This window comes from Microtus ochrogaster, chromosome 15 (assembly GCF_000317375.1).
Source record: "Microtus ochrogaster isolate Prairie Vole_2 chromosome 15, MicOch1.0, whole genome shotgun sequence".
In the NCBI taxonomy this organism is placed as follows: domain Eukaryota; kingdom Metazoa; phylum Chordata; class Mammalia; order Rodentia; family Cricetidae; genus Microtus; species Microtus ochrogaster.
In genome coordinates, this window is record NC_022017.1 from 31176116 (window position 1) to 31195241 (window position 19126).

Sequence of the window (19126 nt, forward strand, 5' to 3'; positions counted from 1 at the left end):
GTCTCGAACTCACAGAGATCCGCCTGCCTCTGCCCCCCGAGTGCTGGGATTAAAGGCGTGCGCCACCACCGCCCGGCTATAAATGGGTTTTGAATGTTGTATCTGCTTTTGCTGTTGATCGAGTGGCATACTTTTCCTTTCTGTTGACAAATTGTTAACTACAGTGAGAGATGGTCACAAGTTGATGCTCAGCGATTAAGCCATCCTTGTGTTGCTGAGATGAGACTCATGTGGTCATGATGTATGATTCATTTTATATAATTTAAATGTTGATTCATTAGTACTTTGTTAGGAACTTTTACAGTTAAATTTATGAAAAATACTAGCCTTAAAGTGGTTTTCTTATAAACTTTCTGGCTTCAACATTTGAGTAATACTGCTCTGATAAAAATTGGGACCGTTTTACAAAGTGTGTGTGTGTGTGTGTGTGTGTGTGTGTGTGAATGAATGAATTGTGTGCGTGTGCTACAGCATGCAGGTGAATGTCAAAGGGCAACTTAAAGGAGTTAGTTCTCTTCTTCTGTGAACTCTGTGGATCAAACTCAGGTTGTCAAACTTTGATATCAAATGTGTTCATCTACTGATTCACCCTGCTGGCCTTCTCCATCCTTTTTTCTCAAACATGTATGAAAGTGACATTTTTCTAAGCCTGATGTTTGATAGAATGTTCTGGGTGAACAGCTGCATATCAGGCTTCTTTTAGAAGATGTTTTTCATGTGAGCTCAGCCCCTGATCATCATGAAGTTCTGCTTCTCTTTGATTCTGTTTGGGAAGGAGTGCTCACTGGGCATAAATTACTGTCAGTGTTGGCCCAGAGTTTGTCTTCCTTTCAATTCCTTTGCCCTCTGTGGGATCTGAGGCTCACTTTTATTATTGACATTGGAATTTTGCTTCCTTTTTCCTTGACTAGCCTGAGAAGGATGTTACCTTTCTTGATAGTTTTAAGAAGTTGCAGTTGATTCTCTTGTTGTTGTTGTTGTTTTGGAGGGGGAGGCTGGGGTTGGATTATTGATTTTAATTTAAGAATTGTTTTTTTTTTGTCCTCTTTCTTAACCTCTTGTTCCTTTGCATCTTGTTTTTGGCCACCAGAGGTTTCACATATCGTGACACTTAGCTTTGGCAGTGCAGGTAACAGCTTATTTCAGAAGTGTCTGGGCTCAATTACTTAACTTGAGTATCTTCAGGGCAACAGTGTGTCACCTACCTTCCTTACTGTCATGGCTTCTGCCCATAGTGGACATCCGTCCATGTCAACAAGTGAATGGTAGATGGGTGAATTGAATATTCTTATGAGTGATTTCCTTGATTGGTGGGGCCAGGGGGAGGGTAGAATGACTAGTTAGATAGCTCTGTGTTGAGTCTTCGGGCCATGCTATGCAGAACCCCTAACTACACAGAACCTTGCTGTGATGGCTAGTTTTGTCAGCTTGAACAATCTAGAATCATTTGGCCAGAGAGTCTCAATGAGAGATTGTCTCAATTGGGTTGGCCTGTAAAGTGTGCCTGTGAAGAATTATCTCAATTGTATTAATTGATGAGTAAAGACCTCATCCACTGTGGGTGGCACCATTCCTTGAGCAGGGGATTCCGAACTCTAAGCCTGGAGAAAGTGAGCTGATCAGAGGCATGCATGCATCCTTTTATCCTGCTGTCTGTTGACAGAGGTTTTTGTCCTGCCTAATCCCACAGCTGTTTAGTCCCAAAGAAACACACAGAGGTCTACATTAATTATAAACTGGTTGGCTCAAGCTTCTTATTAATTCTTATAACTTATATTAACCCATAACTCTTGTCCATGTAAGCTACGTGGCTTGGTACCTTTTATCAGCAAGGCAGTCTCATCTTGCTCCCTGTGTGTCTGACTGACAACTGCAGACTGAGCCTATCCTCTTTCCAGAATTCTCATGTTTTGCTTTCCCTGCCTATACTTCCTGCCTGGCTACGGGCCAATCAGCGTTTTATGAAAATACAAGTAACAAATCTTTATAGGGTACAAGACCGTTGTCCCATAGCAGCTCTCCTCTTGATTGTGGATGTGACTAGCAGCTTCAAGTTCCTGCTGCCTTGATGCCCTTAGTGATGGACTGTGACATGGAGTTGTGAGCCAAGCTATTCCTCCTTCAAGTTGCCTTGGTCAGGGTGTCTTGTCACAGCAGCAGGGGAGGAAACTAAGATACCTGCCTGTGTAGACAGCACCTTCCCCACTATAGCAGTGGGCACAGACCACCCAGTTTAGTGTTTTTCATATACAGGTGCTCAAGAAAAAGTTGCCATTTAGAGATCCTTATATTAGCCTGAAAAGTCAGTTGTACTGTGCTTTGAAAACAAATATTTCTTTAATTCCTTGCTCATTGCAGCCTTCTGTAAGACTTCTCTCAAACTGAGTACTGAGATGGTGCTCTGTCCTCATATGGATCATATAGTGTCCAGGAAGGACAGCTCAGTGCTGGCTTCCCTTGGCTCTGTACATCCTGTGCCTTTTGCCTGTCAGCCCGCTTTATGGTTTCATTAAAATATTCTAATTTCACCAGGCCAAAGCTGCTTTTTATTTCTTTTTTCTCCTTTTAATCATTAGGAGGGAAGGCAGCAATACTCAATTTCACCAAACCCTTTCTGTGCTTGACTTTTATAACTTAAATGGTCCTCCCCCATTAATTATATTTTTTCTTTGGTTCTCTGCAGAGTAAAGAAACAGCCAATTCCAAGAAAATTGGAGTATTGGCTATTTCTTTCTTGTTCCCTGGAGTTGACAGTTATCTTCCTTTGCACCTTTTGTTCACCCCTGGGTGATTTCTCTCCTACAGTCCTCTCTGGAGGAGGTTTTTAAGTTGGGCTTGTGTGTCATGACCCTTGTTTTTCAAGGCCTCCAGAGACTCTTTCCTTGAACACTGTGCCTGTGGTTGAAGCAAGGAGCCACCTTCCTGCTGGTTGATAGCTTGACTCGTTTGTCCGCCTACAGATTTGTTGCTATGTCCATGCACTCAGCACTAACTGTGCTTCCTGAGATCATAGGCCATGTTCACCTCAACCAAGCCCAGATCCTTGTACTCAAGGGATAGCTGGGAGATTTCATTAGCTAGTTAGAGTCAGTTATACTCAGAATTGACAAAAGGTATCATGTGTGATTTCACAGGGTCTAGGACATGTTTGCAAGAAACCAGTAGCTCTTTAGAGTTGATGGGTCTGTGCTTCGGGCTAATGGGAGCAGAAGGAGAAGCTGGGGCTTCAGTGAGTCTCAAGTATGAGTGTTAAGTTTAGAAAAACACCTGTTTGACCAAGTTCTTTGTTAGTAAAGAAGAGGTGTGGGTTGCCGTGGGTGGTCAGAAAGAGGGAACGGGATGTTTCAGATGGGAAAAGGACAGAGAGAGAGAGCAAGGAAAGAGCTGCCTTGATTAAGGGCACCATTTATAGGGCTTGCAAGAAACCTGACACTGGAGAAATTCCCAGGAATCCACAAGGATGACCCCAACTAAGATCCTAAGCAATAGTAGAAAGGGCGCCTTAACTGGCCTTGCCCTGTAGTCAGATTTATGACTATCTTAAATGTACCTTCATCCAGTGACTGATGGAAGCAGATGCAGAGGTCCACAGCAGAACACTGGGCTGAGATCCCAAAGTTCCCTTTGAGTTTTAAAAAACCCAGTAGCTATGGCTGCCTCCTCATTGCAACTAAATAGGTTAGCAGAAGCAGTCAGTGCAGGCCAGACACACCTTGCCAGGTAACCGTGGAATCTGAGGGACGAGGGCTGTGCTGGTTAATTTTTTTTTTTTCAACTTGACAGGAGCTAGAGTCACTGGAGAGGAGGGAGCCTCCACTGAGAAAATGCCTCAATAAAATGGCTATAGATATGCCTGTAAGGCATTTTTTCTTAATTAGAGATTGAATGTGAGAGGGGCCAGTCCATTGTGGGTGGGTCCACCCCTGGGCAGGGTGGGCCGGGGCTCTATAGAAAGCTGGCTGAGCAGACCATGAAGAGCAATCCAGTAAGGAGCACCCTTCATGGCCTCTGCATCAACACCAGCTTCCAGGTTCCTTCCCAGTTTGAGTTCCTGTCTTGACTTCCATTACTGATGGACTATGATGTGGAAGTGCAAGCCACATAAACTTTTTCCGTCCTCACATTGCTCTGGTCATGATGTTTCTTCACAGAAGTAGTAATCCTAAGACAAGGGCCGAAGGTAGGCACCTCACTTTAACCTCTTGGAAACACGACTCCCTGTCATACTTGCTAGGGAGCAGTGAGCCCTGACTCTAGTACTTCAGCTCTGCTTGGAGATTCCAGCACAGCAGCTCCATTGCTCGACTTCTGTTTTCGTTGCTGCTTCTGGAAAGTGCTTCAGGATGGTGGTTAGAGCCAGGTGTGCTGGGAACCTTCTCTGTTCTTCTTTGACACAGTGTGGACATGTGTCAGGGGATGTTATTGGCCTTGCATCCTGTTGTTCACCTCCTGGGGCCCTGGCACCATGCTGTTATGTTCTGGTCTGCCTCCTGTGCTCCTGGGTTATGTCTGAGAGGTGTGGAGATTCACCTCCATGCTTTCCTCTAGCAGTTCTTTCTGCTAAGTTTTTGTTCATAATTCTGTGTGTCTGTGTGGGTTTGCGTATGTGAGTGGAGCCATCTGAGGAGCCCACAGGGGATTCCCAGGATTCCCTGGAGCTGGAGTTACAGGCAGATGTGAGTCACCAGATGTGGGTGCTGGAAGCAGAACTCAGGTTTTCTGAAAGACAACACAGACTCTCAGCTGATGAGCCATATAATATCCAGCCTATAATATCTGCAAAGTCTGAATGGAAAAGATTGTATAATAAATGTTTCTGACTTGGCCAGCTACAGGAAGTCTCCATTGCAGAGACTGCTCTGTTTCTGTTTTGTTTTTCGACTTATTCCCTGTAAGAAATACAGTGAAGTTCTCTGCTTGCAGACCCGCAGAATCAGGTGGTGGCTGGATTTGCCCCAAGGGCCCCTGCTGTCAACACCTGTTTGAGAACACTGCTGTGGAAGGCTCTATCATTTTAGTCAGGAGTTAACTGGGCCAAGGTTTCTTGTTACCATGGCTACACTATGTCCCACAGGCTACAGATCCCTGCAGAGTCACCTTGTACTGAGCAGGGTGGGGGGAGTGGGGATGGGTAGGAGACAGACACAGGATGTAGAAGGTGCCATCTTTTCTATAATGCATGTCCCCTGTCCTCGATATTTCTCTACCTGTGTGCAGGGCCATGGGTGGGGGCTGGTAACAGCTGTTCCTCTTGAGGGGTCCCGCAGGACTTTGGGACTGGAGTTTCCATGTCTTTCCTCCCCTGTATGGTATCCGAATGTGTTATGTTCTTGTGTCACCAAGGGAGACAGGGTCAACCCTGCTACTCTCCTGCCATCCTTCTTATGTACACTCAATAGGGAAGGTCCGGAAGAGCCTAGGAGGGGAGAGTGTGGACCACTGGTGTCCTACTGAACTTTAGCCACCCACCATCTTTGTACTGGTACCTTCTTGTCCATTTGGATGGCACCTGCCACCTCTTCATCCCACGTCCCGTTTCTGGCATGGTGGCACTGCCCTGGTATTTTTGGAAGGGCCTCTGTTGTGCTTCCCTCTGATCTCTCAGTCACTGTGAGCCTGGGAGTAGAAGTCGCCTTCTACCTGCTGCATGGATGCTGCCCTTCCCAGCCATCTGCTGGTGTGTACCCAGTGTATTTTCTCTGTCAAATGCAGTACCTAAACAGAGTGCATATTGGAGCCCCTTCTACCTGAATGCACCACCGAGGACTGTTCAGACTTTTGGTAGCACAGGAAGAGTGGTACCAGATGTACGGTGTGAACTGGGGTAATTGTTTGATCCTCTCATGTGTGAGGGTCTTGAGACTCTCCCTAGGTGCAGCCTGCTTCCCAGCATGAAATCTCATCTACTTGTGGGTACTGATTTGGTATTTGTCTTAACTTTTTAGACTCTGGAAGCCGTCCTGAACTTCAAGTACTCTGGAGGCCCAGGCCATGTGGAAGGGTATTACAGGAACCTGTCTCTGGGACTGCATGTGGAAGTTGAGCCGTCTGTGTTTTTCACCAGAGTCAGCACACTTCCGGCAACCAGGTAACTAGGCTGGGAGGGTGTGTGTCTTGTGATAATGGTTATCCTGTCTCACTGCCCAGCAAAGCCATGCCTCTGGCAGGACAGTGGTCCTTGATGTTAGTGGGCAGCAGGGATGCTGTGCTGGTAATCCCTATGGTGCTCTGCTCTGATCTGACTGCCTCTTCTTCAATGGGGGCTTTGCATAGTGATTTGCTTATAATTGGTACTCCTTGAGGAACCCAGCCTTGTTCTCTGTGATGCTCCTGCAGCTTGTGCGATGAAGGTTTTGTCCCAGGACTCACTGTCCAGCACCACAAGGACCTTCTAGCTCAGCACAGTGTCAGCTCGTTCTGCATAGACAATCATTTCCTTCAAGGTAACCCTCTCCGTCACCAGCTCATCCAGGCCTGATCTTCCTGAGAAAGGGAAGGGTGGGTTTGTCCACTTCAGGGTCACCTGTGGTGAGAAGGGCCATTGGTTTTCTCTTTGGTGGAAGGTGACAGTTCCTCATTTCATTCTTGTAGTGTGGAAGTGGCATCAATTCCTCCCAGGAGCCCTTGGAATAGTTTCTATGTGCAGCCCCTGGAGAGTGGGGACCCACCTCCACTGAGCTCCACCAGACTGGTGGACCAGGTCAGCATGTGTATGCTTAACTGAGCAGAATAGCCACCGTGACTAATGCTCACCTGTCAGTCTTTGGACCTCACAAACAACACTCTGACCTGTGCTATTTATTCCTCTCGTGTGTTCTATAGGGTAAAATAGAGGTATGGTGTTCATCATAATGATGACAGAAAAATCCATTTGAACGGATCGAGTTCACTTACCCCTGGCCACTGAAGAACGGCTTCGGCAAGAATTAGTGGTTTATCTGGGTCGTTTAGCTTCCCGTTTCATCACCTATCACTTTTCCAGTCCTCACTGCCAAGGTGGCTTCTACTTGAATTTGTATAAAGCTTTAAAGTTCCTGCCCCCGAGGCAGATTTGGCCAGCATGTTGACAGCCAGCATTAGGGTGTGCCAAGCCTTCTGCATGTGACTCTGCTGCATCGTGTCTGCCTTTCCTGCCCTTTCTCTTCTCTCACTGCCACTGCATCAAGACTTCTCAGAGGTGGCACAGGTCGCCATGGATTCTCTTTTGTGCCTCATTGATATGTAGCTGCTACATCATGGCCCCTGTAGCTGTGAATGGAAACTTAAGGTTGAAATAGACTTGGAAGCATTGGCTGTTGCCTGAAGCACCACTTGGGTCTTTGTTGCCAACCTGTAGCCTTCATCTTCTCTTCTTTCGGCCTGTGTATTTCTTTGTCTAGTTCTTGGGTTTAAGAGTTCACTTCTGATCTTCCTTTTCCATTATCTCTAAGTCTAACTGATCTCAAAATCCTGGGATGGAATTTCACTCTCTCTAGATTATGTTGGATACTGTGTATCCTTAGCCCCTTAAGGGGTTGACTAGTTGGCTCTAGTCCTGCTTCTCCCCATGTCCCTACTGAGTTCTGATTTCCAGTGTGGCCACTCACACCTTTACAGCCTGAGCTTGTGTCAAGGCAGTTCACTCTTGGGGGCTTCAACTGCATCTTTTCCCTAAAAGTGTCCTTTTTTATTAAACTACCTTTCTTTTATGTAATCCTTTGAAAAACGTCTGCTTGACTTTAAGATCTCTTTGACTTCCTGTAGATTTCCCTAGAGAAGTGTATTTCCATATGTGCATGCATGTGCGCATGTGCGTGTGTACATGTGTGAGTGCGTATGTATTTCTCTGAGAGTCCCATGCTTTCCTCACACGTGTTTTTTCTAACACATTGTGTGTCTGATTCCTGGGAGCACTTCTGCCTTGTTTCCAGCCAGCACCCCCAAATGCCAGGTGCATCCTACAGCTTCTTTGAAAAAGGGGCAGGCAGAGCAACTTCTTCATCTTCACCAGCCTGTTGGGAGCTTGTTACATTGAATTAGCCTGGGATGGGAACGTGGATGTACACACAGGAGTGATAGAGCAGTGGAGCATCAGATATGTGAATAAATAGAAAAGACCTGAGCTCCCTCTGGGCTGGGAGTGGGGAGGAAGAGGAGAACAAGGAATGAGTGGCTGAAAAAGGATGTAGATAGTACAGACTTACTTGTTTGTGTCCAACATTGCCCCAGTGCAGACAGATTCTGTACTGCAGTGAAAGTAGAACTTGTCAGACTCCATATGACAAGACACTAACTGTATGCCCCTTGCCAGAAACCAGCATCACATATGCCCAGTGTATGTAAACCCTAATATATAGGAGGTTGGTATGAACTTATTATTAATATTAAACATTTGGGCTTGCAAGAGAAAGAGATGGGAAAATTTGTAATGATTGAAAAATTGAATTCTCATTACAGTTCTAAATATAAATACACATAAAAACATAATTTCAAACCAAAACTGGCACACAAAGGAGAGAAGCAGACAACCCCATGGTATACCTACCTGACTGTTTGGATATTATTTAAGTATACAAAACCCACAGGAAAACCATAGCCAACCTAGTCATTTTTGTTAACCAGCTACACCTAATTGTGTTTATGGAAGAGTGAATGCTTATATTAGAAATGAGTGGCTTGGCATCGCTGGAGTGGCTTCTGCATCACACAAAGAAGAGTTCAGTACTCCCAGAAGAAATTGTAGAGAAGAAAGCATGTCAGTAAAATGGGGTGTGAAACAGTTTGCAGAGTCAATGGAACCAAAAGCTGATACTTCAAAAAGATTAATAATAAAATTAATCATAACTAGGGCAATGAGGGGGAAAGAGAGAAAACACACATTGCTAGTAGAAGCAATGGAAGATGCGGCCTTCTGTGGGTTTTGTATATGCTATATTTGGAAATGTAAGAGGATACGGTAGAGACCCATAGCCCAGTGCATTTAACAACTTGGGCAGAGTGGATCAATGTTTCGAGGGAGGAAAGCAGACAAAGTTCAAAAATTGACCCAGAAGAAGTAGAGCTTGTGAATAGACACTCTCAATTAGAAAGTTCTCACGAAGAAGTATTCTGTGGCCCCAGATGATGCCTCCAGGAAGTAGTTCAAGCTTTTAAGAAGGCAAGCTTTATCAAGGTACATTTAAAATGGTTTTCTTCTGCTGCTTTTGGGTTAGGATGATCAAGTCTTCCTGTTGTGTGACCACTGGGTTCTTGTGTGACCATGTTGTCTTTTAGGTTTTTGGATGAATTCTTGCATTGATGCCTGTAACTCATCTTTTTCTTCAATTGGTGCCAGCAGTGTCTTTGCATCTTGGCCCAATCCTTGCAGTGGCTGTCTGCATCTTTGGGAATTGTTCTTGTTCTGTTCTGTCCTGTCAATCAGTGTCCGTGTCTCAGGGAGCCACTGAGGTCTCTCTTAGCCTGCTCTCCTGGTCGCTCTCTTGGTCCACTCTGTGCAGTCACAGCTTTTGCTTTAGAGTTCCTCTCTCTTGGTTCTCTCTCCAGGAAACTCTCCTGCTGGCTGACTAGAGAAGCTGAGGCAGGTTGGGGAGAGGCCCAGGGTTTTGCCCCACAATGGAGAACCTAAAGAGTAAGGTGTCCTGCTGGGGGGCTCGTCACTCCCCTCTTGGTCCTCTCTATATTGTAGCAAGGTGTGTTTCAGAGTTCCCCTGAGGTTGCAGGATGGGTGACTTTGGGGCCAGGATGGAGCTTATAGCTTACAAGGCCTGGTGGATGAGGGTGGGTATTGGGGTAGCCTACCTCGAATTACTTATTTCTATAATTTTCTGTTAATGGTTTCAAAGTATGGAAGACTAAAAGTTCTAAAGGAAAAATGAAGAAGATGTAGCAGGCTTTTTCTTTTGTAGGGGGCCTCCACCCAACTCCCAAATAAAGATATGGAGACTTATTCTTATTTACAAATGCCTGGCCTTAGGTTAGCTTATTTCTAGCCAGCTTTTCTAACTTAAATTATCCAGTTTTTCTTTCTCTACATTTTGCCTCTGGGCTATTTACCTTTCTTTATTTTATATGTCTGTCTTTCCTTCTTACTATGTGACTGGCTCCCTGGCATCTCCTTTGTTCTCTCCTCCTTCTCTCATTCTTTCTTCTCTCTTGAGCCCAGAGTTCTCCTTCTGTTTATTCTCTCTGCTTTCTAGCCCCACCTCTCCTTTCTCCTGCCTAGCTATTGGCCTTTCAGCGTTTTATTAGACCAATCAGGTGTCTTAGGCAGGCAAGACGAAACAGATGCAACATACCTTTGTATAATTAAACACGCATGCTTACATTGTTAAACAAATTCAGCAGAAATTAAAGTAACACGCCTGTACACAGTTGAAGTAATCTTTTGCAGCATAAAGAAATGTAACACATCTTTGCCCAGTTAAAATAATATCCCACAGCAAGGAGAAATTGTTATTTGTGAGCTCAGTGATCACAAAGGGTTTTTCTTTGCCTATGATGTTTGTAGATTATGGCACATGATTATATACCAAATGAAATTGAGTAAGAAACATCATTCGTATTTATTCAAGCTGACATCATTTCTCAGTATATTAAAAAAACAATACATTATTTTGCATCTTACCAAGTCCTGAAATAATGACATTTTACAGAAAAGTTTATCCTAATGTATTCATAGAAATTATAAACTTAGAGATTTCAAAATCCTCCAAGGTTTTAATGTTTTCTTAATTACCACGTACTAATGCTTATATAAATAAAACTATAGAATGATATAACCCATTTAGAAAGCAGGCAGGTAGGAGTCCCTCCTGACCCCAACCTCACCATGCTGCTGCTTTCCAGAAACACCACATCACAGGAAAACTCAAGGCCAGCAGCCGTAAGTATTCAAAGGCTGACTTGAAAAACAAAATACAAGTTCATTTCAACCATATGTAAGCCATAATAGCGTACTAACATTTCCTGTTTATCCTAAAAGTGCATTTAGTTTAAGCAGTGAAAAATCTACCATTGGAATTTAGCCCATTGATAAAACAAAGGGAAGAAACCTGACAATTGGCGAAGGGCATCCTTGGACAAAATTCTTCTCTGAACTTAGCTGGGAACTCTGTGAACTAGTGTTTCTGAAAGTTCCTCAGCATGAGAAAGTTCCTGGGTAGAGAGTGTGTGGTTACTGTTGCTGCAGGCAAGTCTGAGCAATTTCTCCATGAACAGGAGCCGGGCAAACGCGTCTGCTGTGAGCTCTCTGTTATATTCCTTGTAATCATACCCAGAGCAATAGATTTAAAAAAGTAAAATATAGTTAAAGACCCTAAATGTTAGAAATCGATAGTAAAAAACCAACCAACCAACCAACCAACCAACCAACCAAACAAACAAACAAACAAACAAACAAATAAACAAAAAAACCCCAAAAAACCAAAAACCTGTCGTCATCCACATGTCTGCTACTGCACAGCACACATGGTTGGCTATCTTCCTGTGTATTAGCAACAACTGGAAATTTGAAAATAATGTTTCAATCAAGCCAAAACACAACTCACAGGAATAAAGTTGTAAAAATGTGACCTCTTTCTAGAAGGTGTCGAGACACGGGGAAGGGACATGAATACCTGGTGAATGATGTTCGCTGGATACTCAAAAGAGCTGGTTTTCACTGAGATTCCAGTTTCTTATTGACTATACACTCAAGGCAATCTTAGCTAAAATCCTGATAATATTTATTAACAGTGTTATTTTAAACCAGAAACTAACAAGTTGTTGTGAAAAGTATCTTTAAACAGAGCAGGAAACATTACTTGACCTAAAAGAAGAAAGTTGGAGGAATTAGGTATGTGATTTTTTTTTTTTTTTTTTTGGTTTTTCGAGACAGGGTTTCTCTGTGGCTTTGGAGCCTGTCCTGGAACTAGCTCTGTAGACCAGGCTGGTCTCGAACTCACAGAGATCCGCCTGCCTCTGCCTCCCGAGTGCTGAGGTATGTGATTTTAAGACTTATGTAAAGATGTAATAATCAAGAGAGTGAGCCGGGTGGTGGCGCACGCCTTTAACCCCAGCACTGGAAAGCAGAGGCAGGTGGATCTCTTTGAGTTCAAGGCCAGTCTGGTCTACAAGAGCTAGTTCCAGGATAGGCTTCAAAGCTACAGAGAAACCCTGTCTTGAAAAGACGAGAGAGAGAGAGAGAGAGAGAGAGAGAGAGAGAGAGAGAGAGAGAGAGAGAGAATTGTTGGCCCCAATGTGAACTAAGATCAGTCTACCCAAGTAGGCAGTTCATAAGTAGATTTAGCCGATTACAAAGCCAATTTTATGGAGAACTGCAAAGCCCTTTCTTTCTCCCCAGAGGAGACGTAGCAAAGCTGCTTCCTGACTTGAGAGATTTCTTAGATCCATTCAGAAATTGCTAATTATAAAATAAAATGTTGATGAATAATTAATTTTGTGAAAATTGAAACCTTATGCTCAAGCTAGCCAAGTGGTGCAATGGGTAAAACCTTATACTATGGATGCCAGATTGCCTAAATTTGATCCTCGGGGGCCAAGTAAGTTGCTGGATGCTGTGACTCACACTGTGATTTCAGCCCTCCTGTGTTGAGGTGGAAGCTTTCAGGTTAGGTAGCCTGGAGTACAGAGCGCAGCAGCAGAACTGTAGAGAGAGACTGCATCAACAAGGTAGGAGGCAAGACATCCTCCTGAGAGCTGTGCCCTGACCTCCATGTATATGCTCTGGCATGTTGCATGCCTGAGTTCTGTTTCTAAATAAAGTAAATAAATCACAAAAAATTACACGCACCAAAAAAAAAAAAAAAGTCATACCATAAAATATACTGCAACATTTGAACAGGTATTTTTTTTTAACAGACCCCCAGTCACCTGAAACATGTTCTGTGTTATTACTAGAGGGACACAAAATAAACCTATTATCAGGCACAACTGTATACCTCCCAGAATGGCTAACATCGATAATCAGTGTTGGTGAAGCTGGGGTTGAACTGGAATTTGTGGACATTTTGTGGGCATTCACGTTGACCAGCAGCTCTTCAGGGAGCTTTGAAACACATACCTACCCAGCGAGATGCCATTTTCATTTCTGCATGTTTATTTTAGAGGACTAAAAAAAAACTGTACCAAAAAATTCTCATGTAAGAATTTATGTAACAGCGTTGCTTTCTATAACTCCAGTGTGGAAATGACTCGGAACGCCTGTGAGCAGGAGAATGGGTGAGCCGTCTTTGATGCAGTCCCACAGGGGGACACTGCTCAGAAACAAAAGGAGCTTCTGGAACACGATGCACAGAGTTCCAGACAGTGTCACCCTCTCTGCGGTCAAGAGCCTTGCACAGTGGCTGACTGTGGGCTGAGGCGGGTAGGAGGAAGTGGGCTGGGAAGGTATGAGGGTCTGTTCTTACCTTGGTTTTCCTGGGCTTTGCTTCTGATGCTCCCTCTCCCAGAGAGGACCTCAGTTCTAGGCAGACCATCTCTGTCTGTTACTCCAGAAGCCCCAGGGTCTTTCTACCTCAGTGAATTATTGTGTGCTTAGTAGGGTCCTGTCCCGAGGTTCAGATAGTGTAAGGACTCATCAGTCTTTTACGTCTTTGTTTCTCATCCCATATAAGTTGTCCCTTGATTTTAAAACTTTTAATGGTCAGATATAAAACTATGTGTGCAACCAAAGAGGGCCCTTGATTTTTATGTGCGATGTCTGGAAAGTTAATCATGAGAGATGGGATGTTGTGGTGTTCAACGCTGGACCAACCCATGGGAGGACCCTGGGAAGTGCAAAGCATTGATGACTCCCTCTAGGTTTTAAGACTGGCAGCATGGGAGCCAAGCTGATGTTCTATTTTCCTTCGCGACTGCAGCAGAATCAACATGCATCTGGGCACTCAGCATTAGCAGTTTATTGAAGTGGCGTGCTTCAGCATGTTAGGAATTCGTTGCTTGCTTTTTGCTCACAGGTGAAGATTGTTCTGTCAGAATCCTGCGGTGCTCAAGTTCTCCACATCTCACTTTTAAAGTCAGGCCCCTCTCAACACACTTGGACTACAGATGAGGCCGGGCGGGTGTTGGATGTTTTTCTTCGGCTCCTGTAGCTTGCTGGTGACAGTTGAATCTAGGTTTTCATACTTCAAAGCCGCTACAGTGTGAATAGCTGAATGACCACCTGCTTGTGAGAACTTTCATGGAGGTTTAGACTGATTTTAGTATAAACAGAAACCAGATATGTCACACAAAAAATCACTGTGGCATAAGCCAATTGTATTGTAAAGCCCAGCTGCAAATGTGCATGGGTCATTTGCTCCCAGAATTGCCAGGGTTTCTGTCCCTGCCATCTCTATAGTTTTGTTTTTGTGTGTGTATTTGTTGTATGTGCATGCATGTATACAGACATGAGTGTCCGTGTGTGTGTCTGGTGGTCAGAAGAGGACGTCAGGTACTCGCTCTTTCACACTCTACCTTGTCCCCTTGAGACGGGGTCTCTCACTAAACTTGACATGAGGCTGGCAACCAGTAAGCCCCAGTGAGCCACTCCTCCTGTTTCTGCCTCTGTCCCCCAGCACTGAGGTTATAGGTAAATATTGCCATGCCCAGATTATTTTTTCTTTTAATTTTTCTATGAGTTCTAGGGAATCCAAACATCCAAGCTCAGGTTGTCACGCATGTGCACCAAGCACTCTTTCCCCCAGGGTCATTTCCACAGTCCGTCTGATGCGACCATTTTCTGGGAAGGAAAAGGGAAAGAGAAATGTCCTTTATTCTGGGTATGTTACATCCAGCATCCTGTTCTTATGCCAGAATGTCTTTGGAGGTGGGCATCACACCCTGGAGTGTGCAATGGCTCTGTATGTGTTATACACATCGGCACACGAAGGCTTGGGTCTTCATGCGCCTCTCAACACCATACTGTGGCTATGGGCCATGTTTGTGTGAGCCAGGTGTCCAGAGACCTAGCTCTGATTCCTTCTGCTGTGCACATGTCTTCATGAGAGGTTGCAGTTTCTATCTGTGGTTGGTCTGTCTGTCCCTTACTGAGAAACCATGTCTTCTCTATCCATCTCACTAGGGAGAGAAGAGAATCAAATCATTGACGAGTGGACCATTTTCCCTAAATGCCATAAAACAATTAAGATGAGGGCAGAATATTCCTCTTCCCTCCCTCTCTCCCCCACCTCCCTGTCTCTCTCTCTCCTTCCTCACCCCACCTTTGAGATTCACATTTTACACCAAGATGCCTGATAGTGTTCTTAGGGACTAACAGCTGTGACTCCCTCTCTCCCGAGGAACAATTTCTTTCTAGATGGTTACAGTAAATGATCCAACCTTGGACATCCCTATTTGGAGCTATGTAGAAAATGCTGTCCTCAGAGCTGGGTGCAGGGTGTATAGGTATTTTGTGTGAACAGAAACCATCCTTCTAAAGACACCACTGCACCTGCCCTCTGCCATTTAAAAGGGTTCTGTTGGGGAGGGGCCGCTCAGCTCCCCAGAGGCCCCATGCCCACAGATACGGCATTAAGGCCATTTCAGAAGAGACCTTTATGAGGCTAGTGCTTTTCCAAATTGAAGATTCATTTTAAATTTTGTAAGACTTTAGAATTTTAGTACTAGGATTTGGAAGTAAATCTGTATTTCATCTTCAAAAGATGATAGCATTGATCTTATGTGGTCATGAAATCACATGTTAAAAAATGACTTGTGAAGAAATATGGTACCTGGTGCAAAATCGATAAATGAACATTGGAAGTCCTTGTTTCTTTTTTGTGTGCCATGCTCTTTGGGAAAAGGGAGGGTAAGTCCTATAAGAAGATCTACTATGCACAGCTGGCCCTGGGAACTTCCATAGGATGTCACCTGCCTTAGCTGATGGTCCATCTTCCTACCTTAATGTTAGCTATCTGAGGTCATGCACCCTGACCAGCAGGTATGCTGGCCATACCCAGCATAATGCTCACCCAATAAAGGCAATATTCAGTGGGATCATTGATAAGTAATGCTGAGGGGACATGGGACGTGCATGGCATAGAAAGAAGAGCAGCCCAATGTGAACTGATGGGGAAAGCTGGGCCATGAAACTGTCTGTCCGAATAGTAGGAATAGCAATGGCTTCTGTGAATTTGGAGAAAGCTATGCAGTGGAAAGCCAGAGCCCAGAGTCCTGAGGGCACTAGGCAAGATACAGGAGGAGGTGACAGTTGTTCCTCCTGTGATGTGATTGAGTTACAAAATATTCTGTTCTCAGTTGGCGAGATGGCTCAGTGGATAAGGGCAATGAACACCCAGACTCCCATAGGCGAAAAGCAACTCCTACAATTGTTTTCCTGACCTTCATGTATAACACACACACACACACACACACACACACACACACACACACACATTAAAAAGTACTATGCCCTGCTAAGATACAGGGAGGAGACATTCCTAGCCTGTCACTTGTTTGTGACTGCATGATGCCCCATTTACGAAGGAGCCATGAGGAGTCTGCAGAAGGCAATGGAGCCCAGGGACATCAACAGTGGCATTAAAAGGTTTGAGAGATGTCGCAGGAAGTGAGAGCACTTGCCATGCAAGCAGTAGGACAAGGGTTTGCACCCCAGCTTGCACATAGATGACAGGTGTGTGTGTTGGTTCATCTGCAATCCCAGCTTTGGAAGGTAGAGATGGGAGAACCCAGAAGCCAGCTGTCTTAGCAAGACCTGGGTTTGAATGGGAGACCTTGCCTCAAGGAAAATAAGATAGAAATTAATCAAAGAAAATAAGAAAGTAATCAAAGAAAATCTGAGGGCCCCTGCAGACATATATGTACACCTGCACACAGGTACAAGCACATAGCAAACACTTGCACGTTGCATGTATGCCCCTCTCCCAACATGCATAGCAAAAGAGGGACAAGGTAGGAGTGAGATGCCCTCATGTTGCCCATGCTCTGTGATGATGTTTGTTTATAAACCCAGCTCCTGGTACGGTTGTTGTGAGGGTTAAGATAGAAAGCTGAATGTCAGGTATTTAAGGCAGAGCCTGGCATACATGGCATAGGTATAGAAGTTGACACTATCTTCCCCTCTTGCTCTTAGTCTCTGACCATGTATCCTAGGCCAGTCCTTTCCTCTGTTTTCACTGCTTACGTAAATCCCCAGGATTCCTGGCCTATGATGAGGACACAGCAGATGACTGCCTGTGGCAAGGCATCTTGACCCAGTGGAGGAAAAGCAGGAAGAATCCTAGACTTTGAACCTAGGGCCTGCCCTGGAAGGGCCACTGAATTGCTGAGCCTGGCCTGTCCTCAGCTGAAAATCGTGGGAATGTTATACTTAAAAAGCTGTCTCGCTCCCTTCCGAAGCCATTCAGACTCATTTCATAAATCCATGTCTACAGGACGTATGGTGAGCAAGCGAAGCCCATACCTGTTGTGTCTCCCGCCGAGACCCCCGCTGGTGACATTCTGCAGACATTTGCTTCTCTGTGCCACTTCTCTGGCGCTATGCACAGTGCCCGTTTCTGTTCTAAAAGTAAAAATAAGACGTTGCTTCTATGCCAGCCAGATACCTGTGTGGTCGACGTTGTTTGCCCTTTCATATCAGACATGTGGGTGTGCTTTTCAACAGTCTCCCCTCTGCTCCGAGCTAGACTTTCCCTGCTGGCTGTTTGTGTCTAACGTTTCTGTGCATAAGTCTGTGTGCAGGTGGAGAATGTGTCTGAGACAGATTGAAAGAATCTGCATTTTTCGTGTACACTACAGAATTTTCCTCTGCAATTCATCCCTGAGTATGAGAATACAACTTGCCAGCCTCATTAAAAATACCATTCTTTCTTACGAAAAGATGAATGGTTTGAAGTGTGTGCAACTTCTCACTGGTTTTACAACTTTAATATCGTTAACTGAGGGTGAGGCTTAATATCCTTTATGTTTATTGAGCTTTTGCTATTTTTTTGCCATGTGCTGCCTTATACGTAATTTTATCATATTTAATTTTAGAAGATTATTTTTAAGTGTGTGTGTGTATGTATGTATGTATGTATATATGTATGTATGTATGTATATGAGTGTATTTAAGGAGTTCAGAAGAGGGTGTCACGTCTCCTGTAGTTGGAATTATAGTGGTTGTGAGTTGCCCCATGTGGGTGCTAGGAGCCTAACTTAGGTGAGCAGAATATGTTCTTAACTATAAGTCCATCTCTCTGCCCCATATTTAAAATTTTTTATTAATTTGTTTTATTGCCCAGAACTTCTGTGTGTTAAATATTTTTAAAGGTGACCCAGTTTGTCACATGTTTTACAAAGATTTATTTACTTATTTTTATATATGTACAAGTATGTGGCTACATTTATCTATATGTACCACATGCATGCCTGGGTACCCAGGGAGGTCAGAAGGGGCTGTCAGATCCTTTTGAAACTGAAGCTACAGACAGTTGTGAGCCACCATTTGGATGCTGGGAACCGAACCCAAGTCTTCTGGAAAAGCAGCAAGTGCTCCTAACCACTGACTTATCTCTCTAGCTTCATAATTTGTCAGATTGTGATACAAACTCGATTTGTATTTTTCAAAAGGATTTTAGTGTTACTTATTCATATGTGTCTGTGTGGAGGTATGTGCACATACATGCCCAAAGAGACTAGCATTACAGGTGGTTGGGAACCACCTTGTGTGGGTGCTGGGAACTAAACTTAGGGTTTATAAAGAGCAGTTTCACGCGGGGCATTTATGAGTGCTTTGCTTTGTCTGCATCTATGTTAGGGACTACACTAAATTGTTCTTGGTGACATTTCTTCCACTTCTGTTTTCTAGAAGAAATCACACAGTGTAATTTCTTTGCTTAGTTACAAAAAAACTGTTTGAGCCCAGCATTGGTGATACACCCTGGAGGCAGAGGCAGGTGAATCTCTGTGAGTTTGAGGCTAGCCTGATCTACAGAGTAAGTTCCAGGATAGGTTCTTTTTTTTTTTTTTAATGTACCACTTCTTTTAAAATTTTTATTTATTTATTAAAGATTTCTGCCTCCTCCCCGCCACCGCCTCCCGTTTCCCTCCCCCTCCCCCAATCAAGTCCCCTTCCCTCATCAGCCCAAAGAGCAATCAGGGTTCCCTGCCCTGTGGGAAGTTCAAGGACCACCCACCTCCATCCAGGTCTAGTAAGGTGAGCATCCAA

The 19126-nt window shown here is 44.3% G+C and overlaps 1 protein-coding gene across 2 annotated transcripts in view; it reads left to right on the forward strand.

Moving 5' to 3' along the window:
* The window catches only part of Trappc9 (trafficking protein particle complex 9), a 425933-nt gene that overhangs the window by 255687 nt on the left and 151120 nt on the right, over nucleotides 1-19126 (forward strand). For both annotated transcript variants that reach the window (XM_026782638.1, XM_026782639.1), the window contains one exon: nucleotides 5946-6088. In XM_026782638.1, the coding sequence (XP_026638439.1) occupies nucleotides 5946-6088 (143 nt within the window). The remainder of the gene's footprint in view (nucleotides 1-5945; nucleotides 6089-19126) is intronic.